The 18568-nt window shown below is 52.4% G+C and overlaps 6 protein-coding genes across 8 annotated transcripts; 3 read left to right on the top strand and 3 right to left on the bottom strand.

The window, feature by feature from the left end:
* Positions 1-192: 192 nt before the first annotated feature.
* Positions 193-2900, bottom strand: TrAFT101_011373 (uncharacterized protein). 3 transcript variants are annotated; one of them, XM_024909111.2, is made up of 4 exons: positions 2358-2900; positions 2082-2237; positions 829-2001; positions 193-697 (listed from the first exon to the last, which is right to left on the bottom strand). In XM_024909111.2, exons 1-4 carry the CDS (start codon positions 2442-2444, stop codon positions 527-529), a joined length of 1587 nt encoding a protein of 528 aa, XP_024754964.2. In that variant the 5' UTR covers positions 2445-2900; the 3' UTR covers positions 193-526. The 3 variants fall into 3 exon arrangements, with proteins under 3 accessions (XP_024754964.2, XP_065985369.1, XP_065985370.1); XM_066129238.1 differs by having other exon boundaries at positions 193-2001; XM_066129237.1 differs by lacking the exon at positions 2358-2900 and having other exon boundaries at positions 463-697; positions 829-2082.
* A 367-nt stretch (positions 2901-3267) lies between these two features.
* TrAFT101_011372 (uncharacterized protein) lies at positions 3268-6366 on the top strand (the record flags this gene model as incomplete). The annotated part of the gene is made up of 9 exons (XM_066129236.1): positions 3268-3993; positions 4157-4336; positions 4601-4800; positions 4978-5015; positions 5119-5189; positions 5261-5321; positions 5452-5615; positions 5772-5977; positions 6147-6366. 9 exons carry the CDS (start codon positions 3268-3270, stop codon positions 6364-6366), a joined length of 1866 nt encoding a protein of 621 aa, XP_065985368.1.
* An 820-nt stretch (positions 6367-7186) lies between these two features.
* Positions 7187-7513, top strand: TrAFT101_011371 (uncharacterized protein; the record flags this gene model as incomplete). The annotated part of the gene is made up of 1 exon (XM_066129235.1): positions 7187-7513. One exon carries the CDS (start codon positions 7187-7189, stop codon positions 7511-7513), a length of 327 nt encoding a protein of 108 aa, XP_065985367.1.
* Positions 7514-8012: 499 nt separating this feature from the next.
* On the bottom strand, positions 8013-9710 carry TrAFT101_011370 (uncharacterized protein). The gene has a single exon (XM_024910390.2). The coding sequence runs from the start codon at positions 9420-9422 to the stop codon at positions 8730-8732; it is 693 nt and encodes a 230-aa protein (XP_024754962.1). The 5' UTR covers positions 9423-9710; the 3' UTR covers positions 8013-8729.
* Positions 9711-11879: 2169 nt separating this feature from the next.
* TrAFT101_011369 (uncharacterized protein) lies at positions 11880-13978 on the bottom strand (the record flags this gene model as incomplete). Its single annotated transcript, XM_066129234.1, has 2 exons — positions 11880-12043; positions 13909-13978. The coding sequence occupies 2 exons, from the start codon at positions 13976-13978 to the stop codon at positions 11880-11882; spliced, it is 234 nt and encodes a 77-aa protein (XP_065985366.1).
* Positions 13979-16811: 2833 nt separating this feature from the next.
* TrAFT101_011368 (uncharacterized protein) lies at positions 16812-17939 on the top strand (the record flags this gene model as incomplete). The annotated part of the gene is made up of 1 exon (XM_024898754.2): positions 16812-17939. The coding sequence occupies one exon, from the start codon at positions 16812-16814 to the stop codon at positions 17937-17939; it is 1128 nt and encodes a 375-aa protein (XP_024754958.2).
* Positions 17940-18568: the final 629 nt, after the last annotated feature.

The raw sequence follows: 18568 nt of genomic DNA, 5'->3' as shown, positions 1-18568 counted from the left end.
GAGACTGGGCGAAGAATTGATCAAGTCTTTGCTGGTGCTACCAAACGACAGATCTTTGACATGGCAGCGACTCTGGAGTTTTCTCTTTTTCTCTGTCCCCCTTCGTCTCTCTCTTTCTGGCCTGGTTTTGGTCTCCATATTGTCTATGGAGCACCTGGTTTTTTTTCTTCTTTTCCTTTTTCTCATCTTGATGGACGGTATCATTGGACTGGGATGTGATATGTACATGGCGGGCTATGCCATCTACTTTGGAAGCATCAGCTACTATTGTTTTTTATTTGTTTTTTCTAGTCTCTTAGTCCTTTCTCTCTTTTTTGTCTCTCGCTTTGGAACTGATGACGGCTTTGTATATTTCTTTTGTATGCTTAGGCTCATCATTCATTTTGCCTTGCCGTATTTACATTTCTTTTTAATTGCGTTACCAAGACTCTTATGAGCGGTGCTTCATTCACTAGCGATTGAAAAAAAAAAAAAAAAAAAAAAGAGAAACATCTTAATTCTTTGCCAGTTTTCTTTTCTTCTTTTCTCAAGTTGCCTTTGCCTTTCTCTTCTTTTCCTCTCGGGAGAACAACTTGCCGTGAGAAAGCAGCAGGTACTTGACGAAGAAGTCTTGGGCAAAGTCGTCGAACTTTGTGTAGTCGGCCCCGAGGCGGTAGGCAGCTGCTATGCCGCTGATGCAGGCGACTTCATGCATGTTCTGTTTACGGATGAGTATCGAGTCGAGTAGAAGAGTAGAACTGGCGAGCTTTCTTTTTGTCTCTGTGATGTACGCAGAAAAGGGGGAGTGCTCTGAAATAGACAAGGGAAACAAATCGGATAGCAACGCACCACTAATGTCCACGATCCGGCGAAAAAGGTATTATTACGGCCTTGCAGGAACATGATGCCCGGCACGACACGCAGGTAGTGCTGCCAGCGGTGGCCGAGCTGGTGCCACCAGTTGCGTTTGATGATCTTGTCCTTGTCAATGTCGTCGATTGTCCAGAGGTCGCTCTTGCGCTTGTCGAGGAAGATTGTTTGGTAGACTGGCTCGAAAGGGACTGTTGGTGAAGCTGGCGACTTGTGGAACTGGTGTTGGTAGTTGCTGCAGTTGAAGGACATTTCTATGAGGCGCGGGTCATGCTGGTAGGTGTAGGTGTAGTACATGGGGTTGAACTGACGAGACGTTGAGGAGATTGATTCTCCCTTGGCCGAGGCGATCTGGTGGCACTGCTGTTCGGATTTGGGTTCCGCGCAGAGGTCGGGCTTGAATTGTGTTTCGTATTGCCGTTTGAAGTAGGCCGAGTCGGAGTGCGTTACGGTGAGGTCGTCGTAAAAGGTTGCGCCGCCGAGGACGAGCTTCTCGCGGCGGGTTGCTGTGTGTGCGAGTATGCGGAGGGCATCGTCTGCGAGGACGCAGAGCACGAGATGGTCGAAATGTTCGTTTGCGAGCTCGTCAGAAGGGTTGTTATTCTTGATGGCCAGGTCGACGCCCTTGTTGGATCTGGAGAGCACGCTGTGGACCTGGGTGTTTGTTCTGACGGAGACGCCCTTGGCAACGAGATCATCTTTCCATTTCTCGTAAAAGTCGTGCAGACAGTCAAACGAGTACATGGTGGGCTGATTCGGCAGCAGCGTGTCCTGATCGTAGTCCCAGAGCTTCATGTTGGGATCGTTGAACAGCCGCTCGACAATGGCCGCGGGCACATTCGCCGTCTGGTTGCCCGTCCCGAGAAACAGCGCAATGAGCGGATAGACCATCTTGTCGCCAAAGTCCTTGCTGAAGAAGAAGAGACGCAGCATGACGGAGATGGGGACCAGGCCGAGCAGGGGCATCGTCCACTTGACGACTTTGAGGAAGAGGCCGAAGCGCTTGATGTCGGAGGCGTGCTTGGCGACGAGCTTGCTGGGGAAGCAGTTTGTCCAGAAGCCGGATTCTCCCTTGCCGAAGGAGACTTGCAGCTGGAGAGGCTGAGCTGGGGAGCCATGCTGGTTGAAGAAGTTGAAGGTGTGCTTGAAGATCTAGACGCTGCATTGTGAGTCCTAAGGGTCTTTGTACAAGATGTAGAGAGAATAGAGAAGACTTGGGGGGCAAAAGGCACCTGTGATCCTCCCTGAACTCCATTATTCATCCATGATGCCCCGAATTTGCCCTCGTCGAGCGGAATGGACGTTGCTTGGCCTCCCACGACGCTGTTCTTTTCGAGCAGCGTGACTTTGAACTTGTCGGGGTGGTTGGCCAATGTGGCAGCACAGGACTATTGGAAGATTCCATTCACGCAATTAGCAAAAAAACCGAAGAAGCTGACACTATATTATCAACTGAATGAAAGAGGAGTTTTAAACTGGGAGAGGGACTATTTTCACATGTACCGTACCATGCCTGCTGCGCCACCCCCAACAATGACAATGTGTTGCCGGCGCTGCTGCGGCCCGTTTTGGTGGTTGTTGGAAGAGGATGCCATTGTTGGAAGTGTCTTGTCTTGTCTTGTAAGATGACGACAATTTGACCTGCGTTTTTTAGCAATGCATCAATGTATGGACAAAGGAAAAGACATGGCACAAGAAGGTCTTGAATTCTGGGAAACTGGCATTTATAATAAAAAAAAAGTACTTGATCCTCGTGGACGTCTGTTCGATGGGCGCGTCGTCTTAGTGCCGCCATGATCGGAAACTCTGTCTGAGAGGGATGGAGATGCGGCGCAGCAGAGCACAATTTTTCATTATTTTGTTTCAATGACATATAGACATGCGAAGCCCGACAGAATTATAAATAGAAATGCCAGGCATGGGTTGTTGTCGCTAGTCGGAGCTGACTGTCGCTGGCTGCTATATATAGATCAGATGCCGTTGCCTTATATGTAGCCGCTGCCTACGCCTCCCTGAGTCTGAGTCTTCGTCCTTCTCTCAACAGCCACTCAACTAATTCATGCGTCACAAATCATAACCTTGATCAAACCAAAAAAAAAAGAAAAAAAAAAAAAATGCTTCCATCATTAACTCTGACGCAGCCCCCTCCTCGACAGCTGTCACCACGGCAAGGGACACACTCACACTTCACCCCATCAACGCCCCACGTGACAGCGCGCCGAGCCATTCACGAACCGTCCCGTCAACGGCAGGGATCGCCAGATCGATTCACGCATCTGCAACTTTTGCAGACATAGCTCGCCGCAAATCCGAAACGACTACAAGAAGACGCAATCACGGATTAAAAAAAAATATCAATAACAATTCTCACAGTCCCTCTTCTTGCTTTCTTCTTGGATTGAACCGAAATTTCTGGCCATGACGAGACCTGAAAGCCACTCCCCCGAGCTCCCTGACGACATGGACGACGACGAAGCTCTGCGCTATGCCATCGCCCTCTCTTTGCAAGATCAGGCTTCTTCCGCCACACCTATCGTGATTGATGATTCCGACGACGACGGAAATGACAATGACGGCTCATCCACCGCAAGCTCTGAGAATGCAACGCAGCAGACGACACAAACGCAGTCACACTCACACTCACATTCACAGCCGTCGTCATCGTCGCAGCAGCAATCCCAGTTCGGCTCCCTCTTCCTCGACCGCAAAGCCATGGAACAGGAACGATTGAACCGCCTAGCAAAGCGCCAACGCCCTCCCCCTGACAATGACGAAGATGAAGACGTCGTTGAAGTACCTCCCCCGAAGAAACTGGCCACTGGAGCTCCCGCCGAGGGCAATATCAAGACGCCCGGAGCATCATCTACACCACTAGCATCAGCCTCAACTGCAACAATCGAGAAATGCAGCAACATCAGCAACATCAGCAGCGTGCCATACCCAAACCCCACGGTCAAACGAACCTGGGCCCGCGGCACTGCACGCACTGGCGATGAAATCACCATCGAGGACGTCTTCCAAAGGGACAAGCTCGAGCTCGCCGTGCTCTCATCCTTCCAATGGGACGAAGAGTGGATGCTATCAAAGCTGGATTATGTGAGGACGAAGATCTTGCTGCTGGCATATGCCAGGGATGAGGCTCAGGTACTGAAATTCAAACTCAAACATGTCCTTTTGTTTTCCTGTCTCTCTCAAGCATCAGCTTCCCCATCTCCTCACAGTCCAGAGAGATGGATATACAGTGATACAGAATTGAAAACGGCAGAATATAGTGAAGCTGACCAATCCTCTTCCCCCCCAAATTCAGAAAACCCTCATGCGAAGCAACGTCCCCGCCAACATCAAGTTCTGCTTCCCTCCCATGCACGGCGTCGGCGCGATGCACTCCAAACTGCAGCTGCTCAAGTATCCGAACCATCTCCGCGTCGTCATCCCAACGGGCAACCTTATGCCCTACGACTGGGGAGAAACAGGGGTCATGGAGAATGTGGGTATTACTTTTTTTTATTTATTTTTATCCCCCCCCCCCCCCCCCCCCCCCCTTGCAACGTTCAAGGAATAGGGGGATCATGATTTACTTTTTTTTTTGTTTCCGTCTTCGCTCTCCTTGTTACTTGTTATACCCCTTTTGGCTTTTTCTGTCCCTGTATTATTTCCCTTCCCCCCCATGAACTTAAAAAAAGAAAGGAAAAGAAACAACAACAAGGGGTTAATAATCTGCGTCTCTCTAATGCCTATATTCTACTTTTAGATGGTATTTCTAATCGATCTACCAAGGCTGGAAAATCCCGCCTCACCCCATGCCAGCACCGCCCATAGCCATGCGCCGACCAGGTTCTATTCAGAACTAGTGTATTTCTTGCAGGCAACGGGCGTAGGCGAAAAGATGGTTGCCAGTCTCGCAAACTACGATTTCTCCAGGACGGCGGATATCGCCTTTGTTCATACAATGTATGTTTCGCCTCCCTTCGCTGTCTCTTTCTCCATTGGGAATCTACTGGCGGAAAGAGACATGAAAGAATGAAGAGAAAAACCAGAGACGAGAATGAGTCAAAAAAAGACACCGTCGTCGCCTCACTGTCATGGACTCTGAAACTGATTCAATTGTCAATTGCTCTCATCTTCTAGACCCGGAAGTCACTCGGCGCAGAGTGCACAACATATAGGTATGTTCTTATTCGCCCAATACTGGGGCCCGAGTTCGAGCGAGGCTATGCTGGGAAATCGGGGCAAAAACGCACATCGCTGACACTTGATTGCCTGGCTTAGGATACTGTGGCCTCGCAGCTAGCGTAGCCGACCTCGGGCTAGCTACTTCCGACCCTGTCGATGTCGACCTCGTGGCACGTTGCCGGGATGCCCTTTGTTTCTTGATAGACGTCGGGATGTAGAGCTAACGATTCGCCTCTAGTGTGCGTCGCTGGGAGCGCTGAACCACCAGATGGTACGGGCCATATACAATGCCTGTCGAGGTAAATCAAGACCAACTTTTCTCAACCTTTTCGTTTCTTTCCTTTCAATTTCTATCTTGTCAGTTTACTTACGCCCTCTGGGGGTGGGGGGAAACGGTTGCTTATACTAGTATTATTTGTCTCTTCTTAGGCGACGACGGCATAGACGAATTCAAGAAACCGGGCAGCACTAGCTCTAGGTCTTCCACCAAAAATCCGACGGAGGCGACGTCTCAGGAGCAACTGCTGCGAGAAAGATTCCGCATCTACTTCCCCACGGACCATACAGTGTCGAAAAGCAGAGGCGGGCGCAATGTGAGTTGTGACCCCCGAGTCATTTACACGGCTGGACCAACCAATCCCGTGTCATTTACTCATTTACACGGCTCGGCCAACCAATCCTGTGCCATCTCTAATCACATCTCTTTTTGCAATCGGCCATTGATTAACGTAAAAATGACACGTACGCAGGCGGGAGGCACGATATGCGTGCAGGCCAAGTGGTGGCGGTCGCCGAATTTCCCCAGAGAGCTTGTGCGAGACGTAATATCCCGTGACCGGCTGCTCATGCACAGCAAGATGATATTCGTGCGTCGTCGGGTCGGAGATAGCCAGGCGATACGGCAGTCTCCAGGCTGGGCTTATGTAGGCAGTGCCAATCTTTCCGAGAGCGCCTGGTGAGTCGAGAGTTTTGTGCCGCACACCCCTCCCCGTTTTGAACGGTCTCTTTTTCCCTCCTCTCTTTGATCGCGCCGGTTGAAAATGATGAGTATTATATTAGAGGCTGACTGTATCCCCGCCGCCGCCGTCGTTGTGACGGCCGCTGGGGGGCTTGATTTCATCTAGGGGCCGGATGTCCAAAGACAGGTCTACGGGAGGTATCAAAATGAACTGTCGCAACTGGGAATGCGGAGTGATCATCCCGGTGCCTGAGTCAAAATCAGTTGACAAGACTTTGACTAGCCCCGCCATGTCTATGTTTGCGGGGACGGTTCCTGTCCCAATGCAAGTTCCCGGTCCTGTATACAAGTCAAGTGACCAGCCCTGGCTACATGCAGGAGCCTGATGCGGGCTGAATGAGCGATTTGAGGCCCATGCGTGCCATGCGTGCCATATGCTTTTTTTTTCTGGGTCGAAAAAAAAAAAAAACGACAACAACCAGGGGTACACGAGGTGACTGCTTACAGCAAATTTGACGGCCGACATGTTACTTTTTGATAGATGGTAAGATCCCTGGACTCAGAACACCACATGTCGTCAAGGACCGCAGAACATGCTTGCGTGCAGATAGCGTGCGGCCTGCATGAGTGGGGTAAGGCAAAAACCTTGTGGAGATGAGCCGCTGATAGGCTGTGGCCGGGCTGGTGGTCCATGATTGATCTGAATTCCTAACATGATACGATGGGCAAGGATGTTTGGAATTATGGAGCGCACTCCACCGCGGCAAGGTGCAAGGCAAGGCTCAACGGCCGTGCTGAATAGCACGAGATTGGAGGGGGATCCCGGCCAAGAGCTACCGAACAAATACCGCATTTGGCTGTTGCTGTTGCTGTCGCTGTCGTTATTACTGCTGCGGAGGACTGGTACAGTATGTGCGCGTGGGTAGGTGAGAGAGAGCGCGCGCGCCTTTTAAACAGAATGCCTACTAGGGAGTACAGCAAATACTACTGTGCGGTGCGGTAATAAAGTGCAAAATTATCACAGCTACCGCCAATGCAACACTGCAGGACAATCACATAGCCTACTCTTACGTGACGGTATTTTTGGTTACATCAGAAATCGAGTTTCTGCTTTGTTATCTTTCAACGAAAAAAATATGAGTGGTTCGTACACGATAGCTGAACCATGGCACACCTGACTTGAGGATTGGAGGGCTAAAAAGACACATGCGGTTAGCATGGCAGCTTGTTTTCAACTTGGCAGCTATTGAACAGGCCATTTTCCAGGCGAAGGAGTTGGTTTCGAAACGGCGCAGCAGGGCCAATCAGGAGTCAAGCCTCGAGCAGCTCCAACCAGAGGCGCACAGCCAGCTACGAACTAGTAGCACCAAAAGTTGGATGCTCCAACCACCCCTCGTGGGAGACGGCTTCTCAGCCAAGACGCAGCTTGCTCAAAGCAGCATTCATTCAAAAAATCAAATACATCAGAATAGCAACAAATCCCAGAAGCTCGCTTGGAGAATCCGAGGAAAACTACGGCAGCTAGTGGTATAGTGTGTATGACAGGACCTCGGCGGTTGAGTCATACTCGGTTGGCGGCGAGAGGCAGAGATGACTGACAGCAGCGATTCCCGAGGAGCCTCGTCTATCAACGGAGATGATGGCTCATTAAGGAATACCAACGCTTGGTAGTAGTGTTGTTGGTAAGATTGATATATGGCAGAATATGATCTGTAAGGTCAGCACTGGCAAGATGGAGGGAGGGGAAGCATCAAACTGCCATGTAAGATGCTTAAGTCATCACGACTAGTTAAAGTGGTGCGATTAGCAGCAGCGCAGGGCTCCCATTCGTCGCTTGGCATCGGGGCTTTCGGTTGGGAGGGGGAATTGACCAAGGGGCACTCGATTTTTTTCTGGGTCCAGCGGCGGAGGGGTGTGTGGGCAGAATGTCGTCGCTTGCAGCTCTGCAGCCGGACCATCCTCACAGACGGCCGTCCAATCCGCCATGGTGTTTGGTCGATGGACTCTTTTTTTTTTTTTTTTTTTTTTCTTTGGTGGTCTTGTCGTTGTTGCGTCTTTGAGAGATTGCACTGCATGTGTCGCCCAACTTCTCAGCGGGCTAATTTCTTTTGATGATGACCATCACCATGGCTTCTGTCAAATTTGACACACTAAAATATTCTAGTGATTTGTATGGCTGGAAGAGGTGTGAGGATGAGTGGAGGGTGTGATGCTGGTATGATGCCCATTAGATGAGAAACGATGAGGTAGCGAGTGAGTGAGTGATAGAGTGAGTGCGCTATCTCGGCACATGGTTGGTATGAAGAGATGATGCGATACGACAGACGAAGGAGCGAGACAGAGAGAACAAATGTCCCCTCATTATCCCAGGCATCAATCAGCACAGCTCAGATTCTGACGTAGCTGCTCGCGTGGGACGAACATGAGGGGCAGCGATACGGGACGAGCTCCGAGCAAGAATTGAGTTGCGGTACTTGCTCAATCACCGCAGCCAGCTGAAGAATCGAGACCGGAGGGCGCCGATGGAACAGGGGAGCGAAGGGCAGGCAAAGAGACGAGTAACAAAAAGAACGAATTAGTCGCATGTGGTACCCCGTATAGCGTACCGGCTGTCGAAGGGCGACAAAAAAAAAAGTGATAGATAACTTGACTGGGACAGCCAGGCCAGACACCATAGGGCGGAGGGCTTGGGACGACGAGGACGACGAGGACGAGGGAAGATGGCGAGTTTGACAAAACGCCATCTTAGCTAAGGCGGCGCTCTGGGTGCCTCAGGAGCCCAGCCGCGGCCGTGGTGCTGGAGGGCTGCTGGAGGGCTGCTGGTTGGCTGCGTTGGCGTCATGCAGCCTCTCCGATTGGCTGCTGGCCCGTGCGTCAGCAGGAAGGGGGGCTTTTTTGGGGCTTTGGGCGGCTTGGGGGGCAGCCTCCGCTTGCGGCCATGTTTCGCCGAGTCAGCCGTGTTAGCGACCCGCGCGGTAGACGAGCCGCAACGCTTAACTGCGTGTACGCGGCGGTACATGGCTGTTGATACATAGCTGCGAATGCGCCCAGCCGAGATTTCCTCGTCCAGCACTCCACACCCTCGCCACGCCCAGCCCAGTGGACCTTGCAGCAGGAAAAGAGCGCCAAACCCTGGCGATCCGCCTTTTGCGTTAGCTGCAGCGAGCGAGCGATCTGGCTTCCAGGATGCGGATCCACCGCGCCCGAAATCTAGCCCCAGCCCAGGTGCGATGCGTGTGGTGGATGCAGCGTGGCTGGCCGGATGGGCGAGGCCGGCGTCTGGTCGAATCGCTGCGAGTGCCGCAGCCCGGTGCGCCGCTGCTGTGCGGCGCCCGCCCTGCTGGCCATGTTGCTGGACTGGATGGAGTCTGTGGGCTTGGTTTGGTTTCTGAGCGATTACCGCAGCATCAGCAGCAGGCGCATGTATGTACCACACGTACATGGCGAGTAGTAGTATGCTGGAGTTGGCATGTGTATAGTCGAGGGTGCTTATGCAAGGGATGGCTAAGCGAGCAGCGTAGCAGCATCATAGCCACGCGGCCAAGACCAGCATGTGATGAAGAATGCAAGCGGCCTGCCGTGATAAGTGAGATGTTTTTTTCTCTCTCTTCTCTCTTTTGTTGACAGGTGATGATATGTACCCTTGACGCAGGTACCGACGCATTACTCGAACGACAAACCCACCCCGACAGCTTGCAGGTCCAGGTCTGGGTACTACCTTAGGTAGCTTTCAGCTTTATTCTTCCTCGTCTGCAGTGGCGTGGCGGCGTGGGACCAGAGTTGCTGCGCATGCCACGCTCACAGGTAACTGACTTTGCCCCCCAGGCACGGCACGTTGGACAAAGCACCCAGGGGGGGTTTCAAGCTTTGGACGTGCCTGAAATTCTATTCAGACAGCCGGCCAGCTTGTTCCACACGCACGCCGGCGAGGAGGTTGCACAGATTCTAGACAGGTGCAGGTTGCAGCAGAAGCGAGTGCACGGGAATCGCAGAGGCCGCGGAGATGCTGCGGCATGTTGGGAGCAGAGGCGCTCGTCATGAGACTCGTCGTCGATGTCCATTCTTCGAGGATCGTTGGGGCGAGGCAAGCCGCGCCCAGATCGACGGGCCTCCGATTGAGCACCACGGCAAAGCGAACCAGGCAGCGACAAGAGAAGGGCTCCATGGCCAGCAGTTCCGTGTACCTGTTCGCGCTAGAGGCTTATTCCAGCCCTATCCCAACAGCTAGCGCCATGGGGCTCTGGAGTGCGGTTGGAGCATGGTGGCGAAAGGCCGGCGGCGGCGGGGAACTTGGGCCATGGCATCGCCAAACCTCAGGAATGATGCTTGTCTCGTTCGTTCGCTGTGCCGTGCTCTGCTGCTGTAGTGTATGCCCAGTAGTGCAGTGTAGCGTGCGGTGGTGCAGGAGGACTCTCGGCGTTGGGCAGGCGATTTGTCAGGACGAAATCCCACGGCATCGCCGCGTCTGCGGTGCTTGGCCAAGCAAGGTCGGCGCAGCTTGAGAAATCCACAATGATGCCGGGGAAGGATCCAAATGACGACGGAGAGATCTCTGGAAAAGGCATCCAATCTAGTGGCCAGGCATGGCAGCGACAGGGGCAGGGAATAAGAAGAAGAAGTAAAAAATAAAAAAAGAGGGGAGGCCACGGAGGGGAGGGAGGGGAGGGGCATCAAATTCGAGATCACGGCGCCTTGTGCGTGCGATTTGACAGGGCAATACGAAGTATACCTACGATGGTGGTACGAGCGTGTTGCGTGCGGCGCGCTGCGCATGGCAGGTACCGCCCGGTACGTACCCGTCTGGTCATATTTTGCGCCGCAGCAGCACAAAAGTCCACGCATGCACGGCGCATCGGCCGTCGTTTCGATCCCCTGCGGCTCCAATGCAGACAATCACCAGCAATTGATTAATTAATCAATTTAGATTCGTCCGTTCCAATAGAGCGCCGCGCTGCAGTAATCAATTAAGTAATCAAGGCTGCCGGCGGCCAGGGACCCTGAGAATAGAAGCATGCCGGTATTTCCAGGTTCCTGGTATCAAACTAGGATGCAGTACCAGGTACTATCGAAGCAACAGTCAATGCTACCCGGCATCGTCACAAACCTTGAGGCCCTGGAAATTACCAATTGCACCCGGCAGACATGGATTCCGAAGTTTCCAGTCTCCATTTCCAAGGTGGCTCAAAAAGCATAAACCCGTCATCACTGTGGAAAAGAAGGACGTATCACTTTGTGCCTTTATTTATTTATTTTCCCCCCTGTTCTGTCTATCCGACTCCTTCGGTTGAGAATGGTTCCCGTCAACACTAAGACGGAGTGATACGGAGCATATAGTAGCCAAAGCAGTCAATAAGCCGCATACTCGAGGACTCGGAGTGCTTACTCGGAAGCCGTTCGGACCCTGCCCGACCGTGGATGTCCCTGTCACTCAAAACTGTAATCTGGCAGAAGCGAAAGGGTTGAGGATGGGACAACTCCATAGGGCTTGGAGGGTCCAAGAGGACCCAGGTCCGCAAACTGGAGACTGTCACGGTATTATGACTACTACTGCCTACTAGTAGTATTGCTACTTGTTTGTTATGGATATTATTTGCATCAAGATTGCCAAATAGGCGTTGGATAGTTGCATATACATGCACACACGCATGTAAGTGGCTCAACAAGTATCCAGTCAGTGCACAACCCACAACCGCCAGGGTATGCTGTTTAGATTAGCAGTATTAGTTGTAGTGCTACATACATACATGTATGTATGTAGTAGCACTGTCGGCACATCATATCGTCATGCCATGGTACCTATGCACCCCATACGACATGCATGCAAGCCATGCTTCCTCCCTACGCAAGCCATGCCATATCTCTGACTGTGTATACCGCCAGTCTACTACTGCTCCCATCGTCAATGGCCTGCAAATGAGCGGATTTGCTCCAAGACGGCCGCAGCCCCTCCCCCTCCAACCGCGGAAACGGCTGGTTGCGGGAGCAGCAAGTTCGGTGCCTCACCTTTTTTCTTAGCCGCTCCACCAAAGCCTTTTCGAACCTGCTTTGGCTCCATATCCATATCTGCAAGGGTGATGAGAAGACGGCGTTTACAAGCAATTTTATGGGCAGCTTTTTTTTTTTTTTTTTTTTAGCGCAGCAAAGCGGAAGCAGAAGGCGAAGCGAGGAGAAAGGGAAGGAAGAGAGAGAAGGCAAGGGAAATGAAGAGCAGACGAGAATGGTTGGAAGCGGACGTTTAAAGCCGGAGCAACAAGCCTAGCACCTGCTAATGTATACTAAGCAGAGATGAAGATGGCCGTGTTTCATATCAATCTGCGGAGGTTGGTTGGTGAGTGGCAGAAGGGCGGGTTAGCCTCATGCAGCGTTATCAGAAAATGGAAACGGAATCGAGCGTTGGTGATGTCTGTCTGTCTGTCTGTCTGTCTATCTATCTGCCTATCGGTCTATCTATTGCCTGTCTATCCGTCAGTGTCAGTCTGTCGTTGCTGATGGCACTCTCGGCTGGGTCGGCCGCTTGCATTGGCCGAGAACTGTCAAAAAAAAAAAAAAAAAAAAAAAAAAAAAGAAAAGAAAAAAGAAACAGGTCGCGTCCTGCATCATCATCATCATCATCACCATCTTCTTCACCTTCTTCTTCCCCTCACTCCCCTCCCTCCCTTGGTTCGAGCTGGGTGCTTCGATGGGGCATCGAGATTGGACGCCCGAACGCGGCGAACCACAGTCGGGCTTGAAGCCATGGCCGCAAGCAAGAAGCAGAAAAAACACACCTGCAGAACAGAACAACAAGCCAAGGAGCGCGCCATGAGTGCCAAGCAAGACAACAAGCCACTGGTAGTGCCGCAGTAGCAGCAAAGTACCAGAGTCTAGCAGGTCGCGGCAGCTGGAAGACGCAGTAGCAGCCTTAGCGCCGCCGGCTAGGACGAGAACGAAGTAGCAGCGCTCTGCCGCTAGCACCAACACCCAACTAGACGGTTCCACCCCCTCCTTTTCTGCGCCGCTCTGCTCTGCGGTGCCCGCCGGACTAGCAGCAGCAGCAGCAGCAGCAGCAGCAGAGACAAGAGGCAGAGACAGAGAGAGACACAGCGAGACACAGCGAGACACAGACAGAGACAGGACGGTTCAATGTCTTGTAGGTACTAATGTGCTACAAGTCGGGACATTAGTATGTACTCTGTACTGCCGGCCAGCGACTGCAGAGTATACATGCTGCGGTTCGGTTCTTTTCCGTGCCTGGTCCCCACTCTCATGTTTTATTTTACAGCATTTATTGATTTATTGATTTATTTATTTTCTTCATTCTATGTATTTCATGTATTATTTATTTAAAAAAAAAAAAAAAAAAAAAGTGGCTCGATGTTTGTTGCGTGCGTGTGTGAGTGTGTGAGTGTGTGTGGTCAGAAGCGCGTGTGGGTGTGGAGGACCCAGGCCCCAGATAGATCTCCCAGACCTTTGATACAGGTACGAGAGCATGTATGAGCGCGGTACTTGGGCACATGGGGGGAGGGACGTGCGCACCTGTGCCCTGCCGCTCGTTGCCTATTCCTGCTCCCATCGCTTGCATGGCTCGTGTCTATCAATGAGACAGGTGTAGAAAAAAAAAATTAGACAAGAGACAAGAGACGAAAATTAGACAAGAGACAAGAAATGAAAATAAAAGAGTTTTTGAAACGAAAATAAGAAAAAGAGAACCAAGAAGAAGAGATCTAGGCCTAATTGCGGCATCACAGGAGGGGAAGCATTGCTACTGCTGCTACTATACTACTAGCAAGGAGTGCTTGATGCTACTGCTTTGGTGTTAGCAGAAATCTACCCACTCGAGGTATTTGATGTATTTGATATCATTTTTGCCATCTTCCCTCTCTTTCTTCGTCTTCCTCTTCTCCTCTATCTTAGCATCATCCCTGGAGCAGCATTGGATGATACCATACCCACAAGCCATTCTCTGCCATCGCTTCCATCAGGCCATATGACCAGATCCATCCGAATCCACGGCGTCATGGCCCAGAGGGACCGCCGCCAAGGGCCGATGAGAGAAGAGAAAAGAGGAGCAGCGCGGAGAGGAGCAGACGAGGCCAAGTCCGGCTAATAGCCAGATTGCTGGGAAAAAGGGCCCTTGACCCTGCCGTCGGCAGTTGCGGGATATGGGCCATATGGATGCTGGGATGGGACCCAAAGGCCCCAGCGCAGCCCAAACGCTGCCCCCCCTGCCCGCAGCGCTAGCGACACACACGCACGCAACGCACGCACACACCCACTGAAAGCCTCTTCTCTCGCTCAGCGCAGCGCACTAGACGAACCAAGGGGACTAACGGGGGCTCAAGGGGGCCCTTTGGGCGCGCGCAGAGGCCTAGACACGCTCTCCTCTCCGTGTGCCTTGGCACGTAGACTATTACCTGCTTGGCTGCCATAGTAGTCCCTGCTGCTAGGTACCTGCTCTGCGCTGCTCTCTGCTCTCTGCGCTCTCTGCTTACAGGCATTGCACTTCCCACGCACGCGCTACTCCAGGTACAGACGCAGCATGCAGCGCAGTGCCATGCAATGCAACAGTACCTGGCCGATACCTGACCGGCTGGGCGCGGTGGTAGGCCGCTACCGCTCGCGCGGGCTGGCAGCTGCTCGCGGCTGCATGTACCGACGCATCTCGCCCGGCAACGTGCAAAGTCGTGCTGTCTCCCCCCCCGTCCGTCGTCCGCATTTGGCCCGGTATTTCGAATGAATGCGAAGCCGCTGCTGCTTCTTCTCATGGGGCCGTTTGTTGGCTGTGGCTGGTCTGGTCTCGTATCTACTCTTGTTTCTCTCTTTCTTTACTTTTTTCCTCCTCTCGCTCGCGTGCTCTGTGACTCCTACGTCCCCATTCTGTGGTTATTTTGGTGCTCTCGGCTTCTTTTGCCCAATCCATTCCGCCGAACGCCGCTGACTGCGCCGATTCGCTTATCTCGACTGCTCTCACGCTCTCACGCTCTCTCTCTTTTTTCCCTCTCTCTCTGTGTGCTCATCCCCACCGACTTAAACTGCCCGCCGCCACGCCCCGGCCAGCGAGAGCGAGCAGCCCAGCCCAGAAGCCCCCGCCAGCGCCCCCGCCGGCGAGCCCCATCCCCAAGCCATTTTCTCTGTCTCGTCCCGATCTCGTTGGCGTGCTAGCAAACGGCCGTCTGACTAGGCCGCCCAGCGTACCGCGGCGGGTTCCTCGCTAACCCTGCTGAGGTATCCGTCAGATGCCCCGGTACCTGGCTCGCCATACACCCCCCGCTGGCCCCGGCCTGTACACCACCTCGGCGCCTGTACCTGCCTGCTAACCCCATCGCTGCCACCCACTACCTGCCTGCTACCGGGTGGTGGAGACGCCCTGGAGCTCCCCAATCCTTAGCACCAGCACCGGCGCTTGCTTGTACTTGTACTACGCTGCGCTGCGCTGCCATTCTAGTGCTCTACCTGCAGCAGACACATGTACCTACCTTGCCTTGCCTTGCCCATCCCATCGCACTTGTAGTGCCTCCAGTACCCATCAGGTAGTGCTCGCAACCGCCTGCTGCGACTTGGCTACAGCTGCAATTACGCTGGGCTGATGCTGCTGCGTTCTCACATGCGTCCACACCCCTCATCTCTATTTCATCTCTCCCTCCCCCTCTCACGCTCGCATCAGACTCTCTCCTCAGACTGCAATTGAGAAGCTGCTCTACCGCAGTGCCGAGGAGCTGCTCACGCCGGTGCTTCCTGCGTCTGGTCTGCCCTTCTGTCTGCTGCGTGCTCTACGGTGCAGTGCTGGATACGATACAACGCAACCACTCAAGCACGATACCATCATCAACGCTCCGTTCCCAACAGCTTTCGCCGGCCCATTGTCTCTTGACCTGGCTCAAGCCCTCCGTCCACCAGCATCCGCAACTCCATCTGCTCCTCCATCACCACTTGCTCTCGCCACCAGACACAGACGAGACCCCGTTCCCTGTGTGTGGGGATATCATACGCGGAGCTCTTCTTTCTCATCGCTGGCCAAGCCTCAGCCCAACACTATCCTCACACTCAAGCACCGCCTTTAATTGCCACCACCAGATACAGTAGAGCCAGCCACTCCTGTGTCCATATTAAACGCCTTGAGAGAAGCCTGCTCTACAACCTCTTCACATTGGCTTTTATTTTTTTCTTTTTCTTTTTCTTTTTTTACTACGGACCCCTGATTTTCTGCAAACTTCAACGCCTCCAGGCCGGTCCTTCGAGCACGAAGCTCTGGGCGCTCAGCCTCGTCCAGGAACACTGAACTCAATAGCTCAACACTGAACTTTAAACAATTCTCAGCAACAACCCATCTTCGTGGCTGCTTTTCTTGTCGGGCATAAAACCCAGCTGCCGGTCCCTGCTTTCCAAGAGCTGCAATCCAAACCACACAAACCAATTGCCACTTGCTCGTCGACTCTCACCAACACCACACACTGTGTCTGCAGTCTCAATTCCTGCCATACCCGAAACTCTGCAGCCTCACACCATACCATCATCTATCGCTCCCGCTCCCGCTCTCCCTTGATACCTTCAAAGGAAGAGCCTTTTCACAAATTTTAAACAGCCTCTCACAAATCTTGTCAGTTTTGGCAGCTTCGAACTCTGCAACGCCCTCTCCCCTAGATTCGAACTCTTGCTCTTCCGCTTGGTCTTACCTGACGACAAGCGTTCTCACACCCCCACTCTATACATCCTCCATCTACACTTTCGAGAATAATCAAAGAAAAAAAAAAAAAAAAAAAAAAGCATCAGAAAACCCTTACCTCCCCCCAAAAAAAAAAGTCGAGTTTTTTTTTTTTCCTTCTACACCAAAGTTTAATTCTACTGCTTCGAAATGTCAAGTCAAGCACCTCTCATGCCCACCTTTAGGGGGCATATCTCCACCACCATGGACGCTCTCATCCTCTTTGAGTGCTGTTTACATGGCCGTCTTAATCACGTCCCCCGGCGCCCCCATGACCGCGAGCGTCAGGATCTGATTGCCAGCGGAAACATCTTCATCTATGAAGAGCATGCTTCGGGCATTAAGCGCTGGACCGATGGCGTCTCGTGGAGCCCCAGCCGCATCCTCGGCAACTTCCTCATCTATCGCGAGCTGGACAAGCCATTCCCCCCTGGGGAGAAGAAGCGAGCGCTCAAGAAGAAGAAGAACAGCCAGGGCATCAGTAAGCCCGACGCCCGCACCAACGCGGGGTTTTCCGCCGTCGGCATGGATCCGGCTCACATCAAGGACCCGGAGCGCTCCCTGGTTGGCTCCCTGGTGGACTCGTACCCCTTCAAGAAGAATGGCTTGATCAAGAAGACGATTAGTATCACTTTTCAGGGCGTCCCGCACCACCTTGTCAGCTACTACAACGTTGACGACGTGCTCAAGGGAAATCTGGTGACGCCATCCAACTACCCTCTGTTTGCAGACGTCCAGCCTCGCGCTGAGCTGCTCATGTCGCAGAACTTCCGCAACCCGCTGGACGAGGCGGCCATCTTTAGCCAAGAGGAGCGCGGCCTGTTGCCCATCTCTGCCGCCAACTTTTACACCATGGCCGCCCCCGTCCAGGACCTCAGTCCTCATGGCGTCGTCATGACCCAGCCTATGCCGGTGCAAGGCATGGCCAGCCATCAGCCCATGACCCCGTACCCTACTGGACTGGAATATGATTTCTTCCAGGTACAACAGCAGCAGGCGCAGCACCACCACCAGGCGCTGCCGCATCACGCTCATCATCAGCCGCAGGCGCAGCACCACCACTACCAATACCAGCAGCACCACCACCAGCTGCAGCAGCCGCATCACCAGCATGAGGACCACCAGGCTCACTACCATGAGTTGCAGCAGCCACTGCAGCACCATCAGCCATCGCCGCAGGACCAGGCCAAGCCGGAGCAACAACAGCAGCCACCCTCTGGTGCATTCATGCCTCCGGGCTCATGGAACTACGACCCCAACGACTCGTACTACTTTTAAGAGCTGCTCACCTACCAAAGAAACAACTGTGTATATCTAGACGATGCATCATTGAAGGCTTCTTGTTTCTTTCGCCAGCAGTTTCATATCTGGCTCTTCCTTAATATTCTATTCTCCTCTTGTCGTTTTACCATCATTTACTACTTACTACTACAACTACTACTACAACTACTACTATTACAACTATATGGGTCTTACAACGGGTCTCGAAAACGGGTTTTATACTGGTTTTTTTTTTCGCCTCTTTTTTCTTTTTCTTTCTTTTTTTCCTTCTCGCGTTTCTCATCATATGGAGTTTTCTTTTAATCCTTGGCATGGCTGGGTGTGCGGGTTTATATTATTATTATTCTTCTTTTCTTTTCTCTTTTCTTTTCTCCTTTCTCTTCTCTTTTTCTTTTCTCCTTTCTCTTTTCTCTTTCTATTTTTCTTTCTATTTTCTCTTTCTCTTTCTCTTTTCTCTTTCTTTTCTCCTTTTCCTCTTTGCTGTATTTCTCTCTCTCTCTCTCTCTCTCTCCCTTATGGGTGGTCTTCTTGGCGCTAATGGAGTATACGGTGGCTCACGCCTTGGCTTGGTTGGGACAGGTCTATTCTTGATTGGAACCTCGATGCCTTGGCTGCATGCATAATGT

Source organism: Trichoderma asperellum, chromosome 7 (assembly GCF_020647865.1).
Source record: "Trichoderma asperellum chromosome 7, complete sequence".
Classification (NCBI taxonomy): domain Eukaryota; kingdom Fungi; phylum Ascomycota; class Sordariomycetes; order Hypocreales; family Hypocreaceae; genus Trichoderma; species Trichoderma asperellum.
Note: the sequence above shows the minus strand (reverse complement) of the source record. Positions and strands in the feature narration are given on the sequence as shown.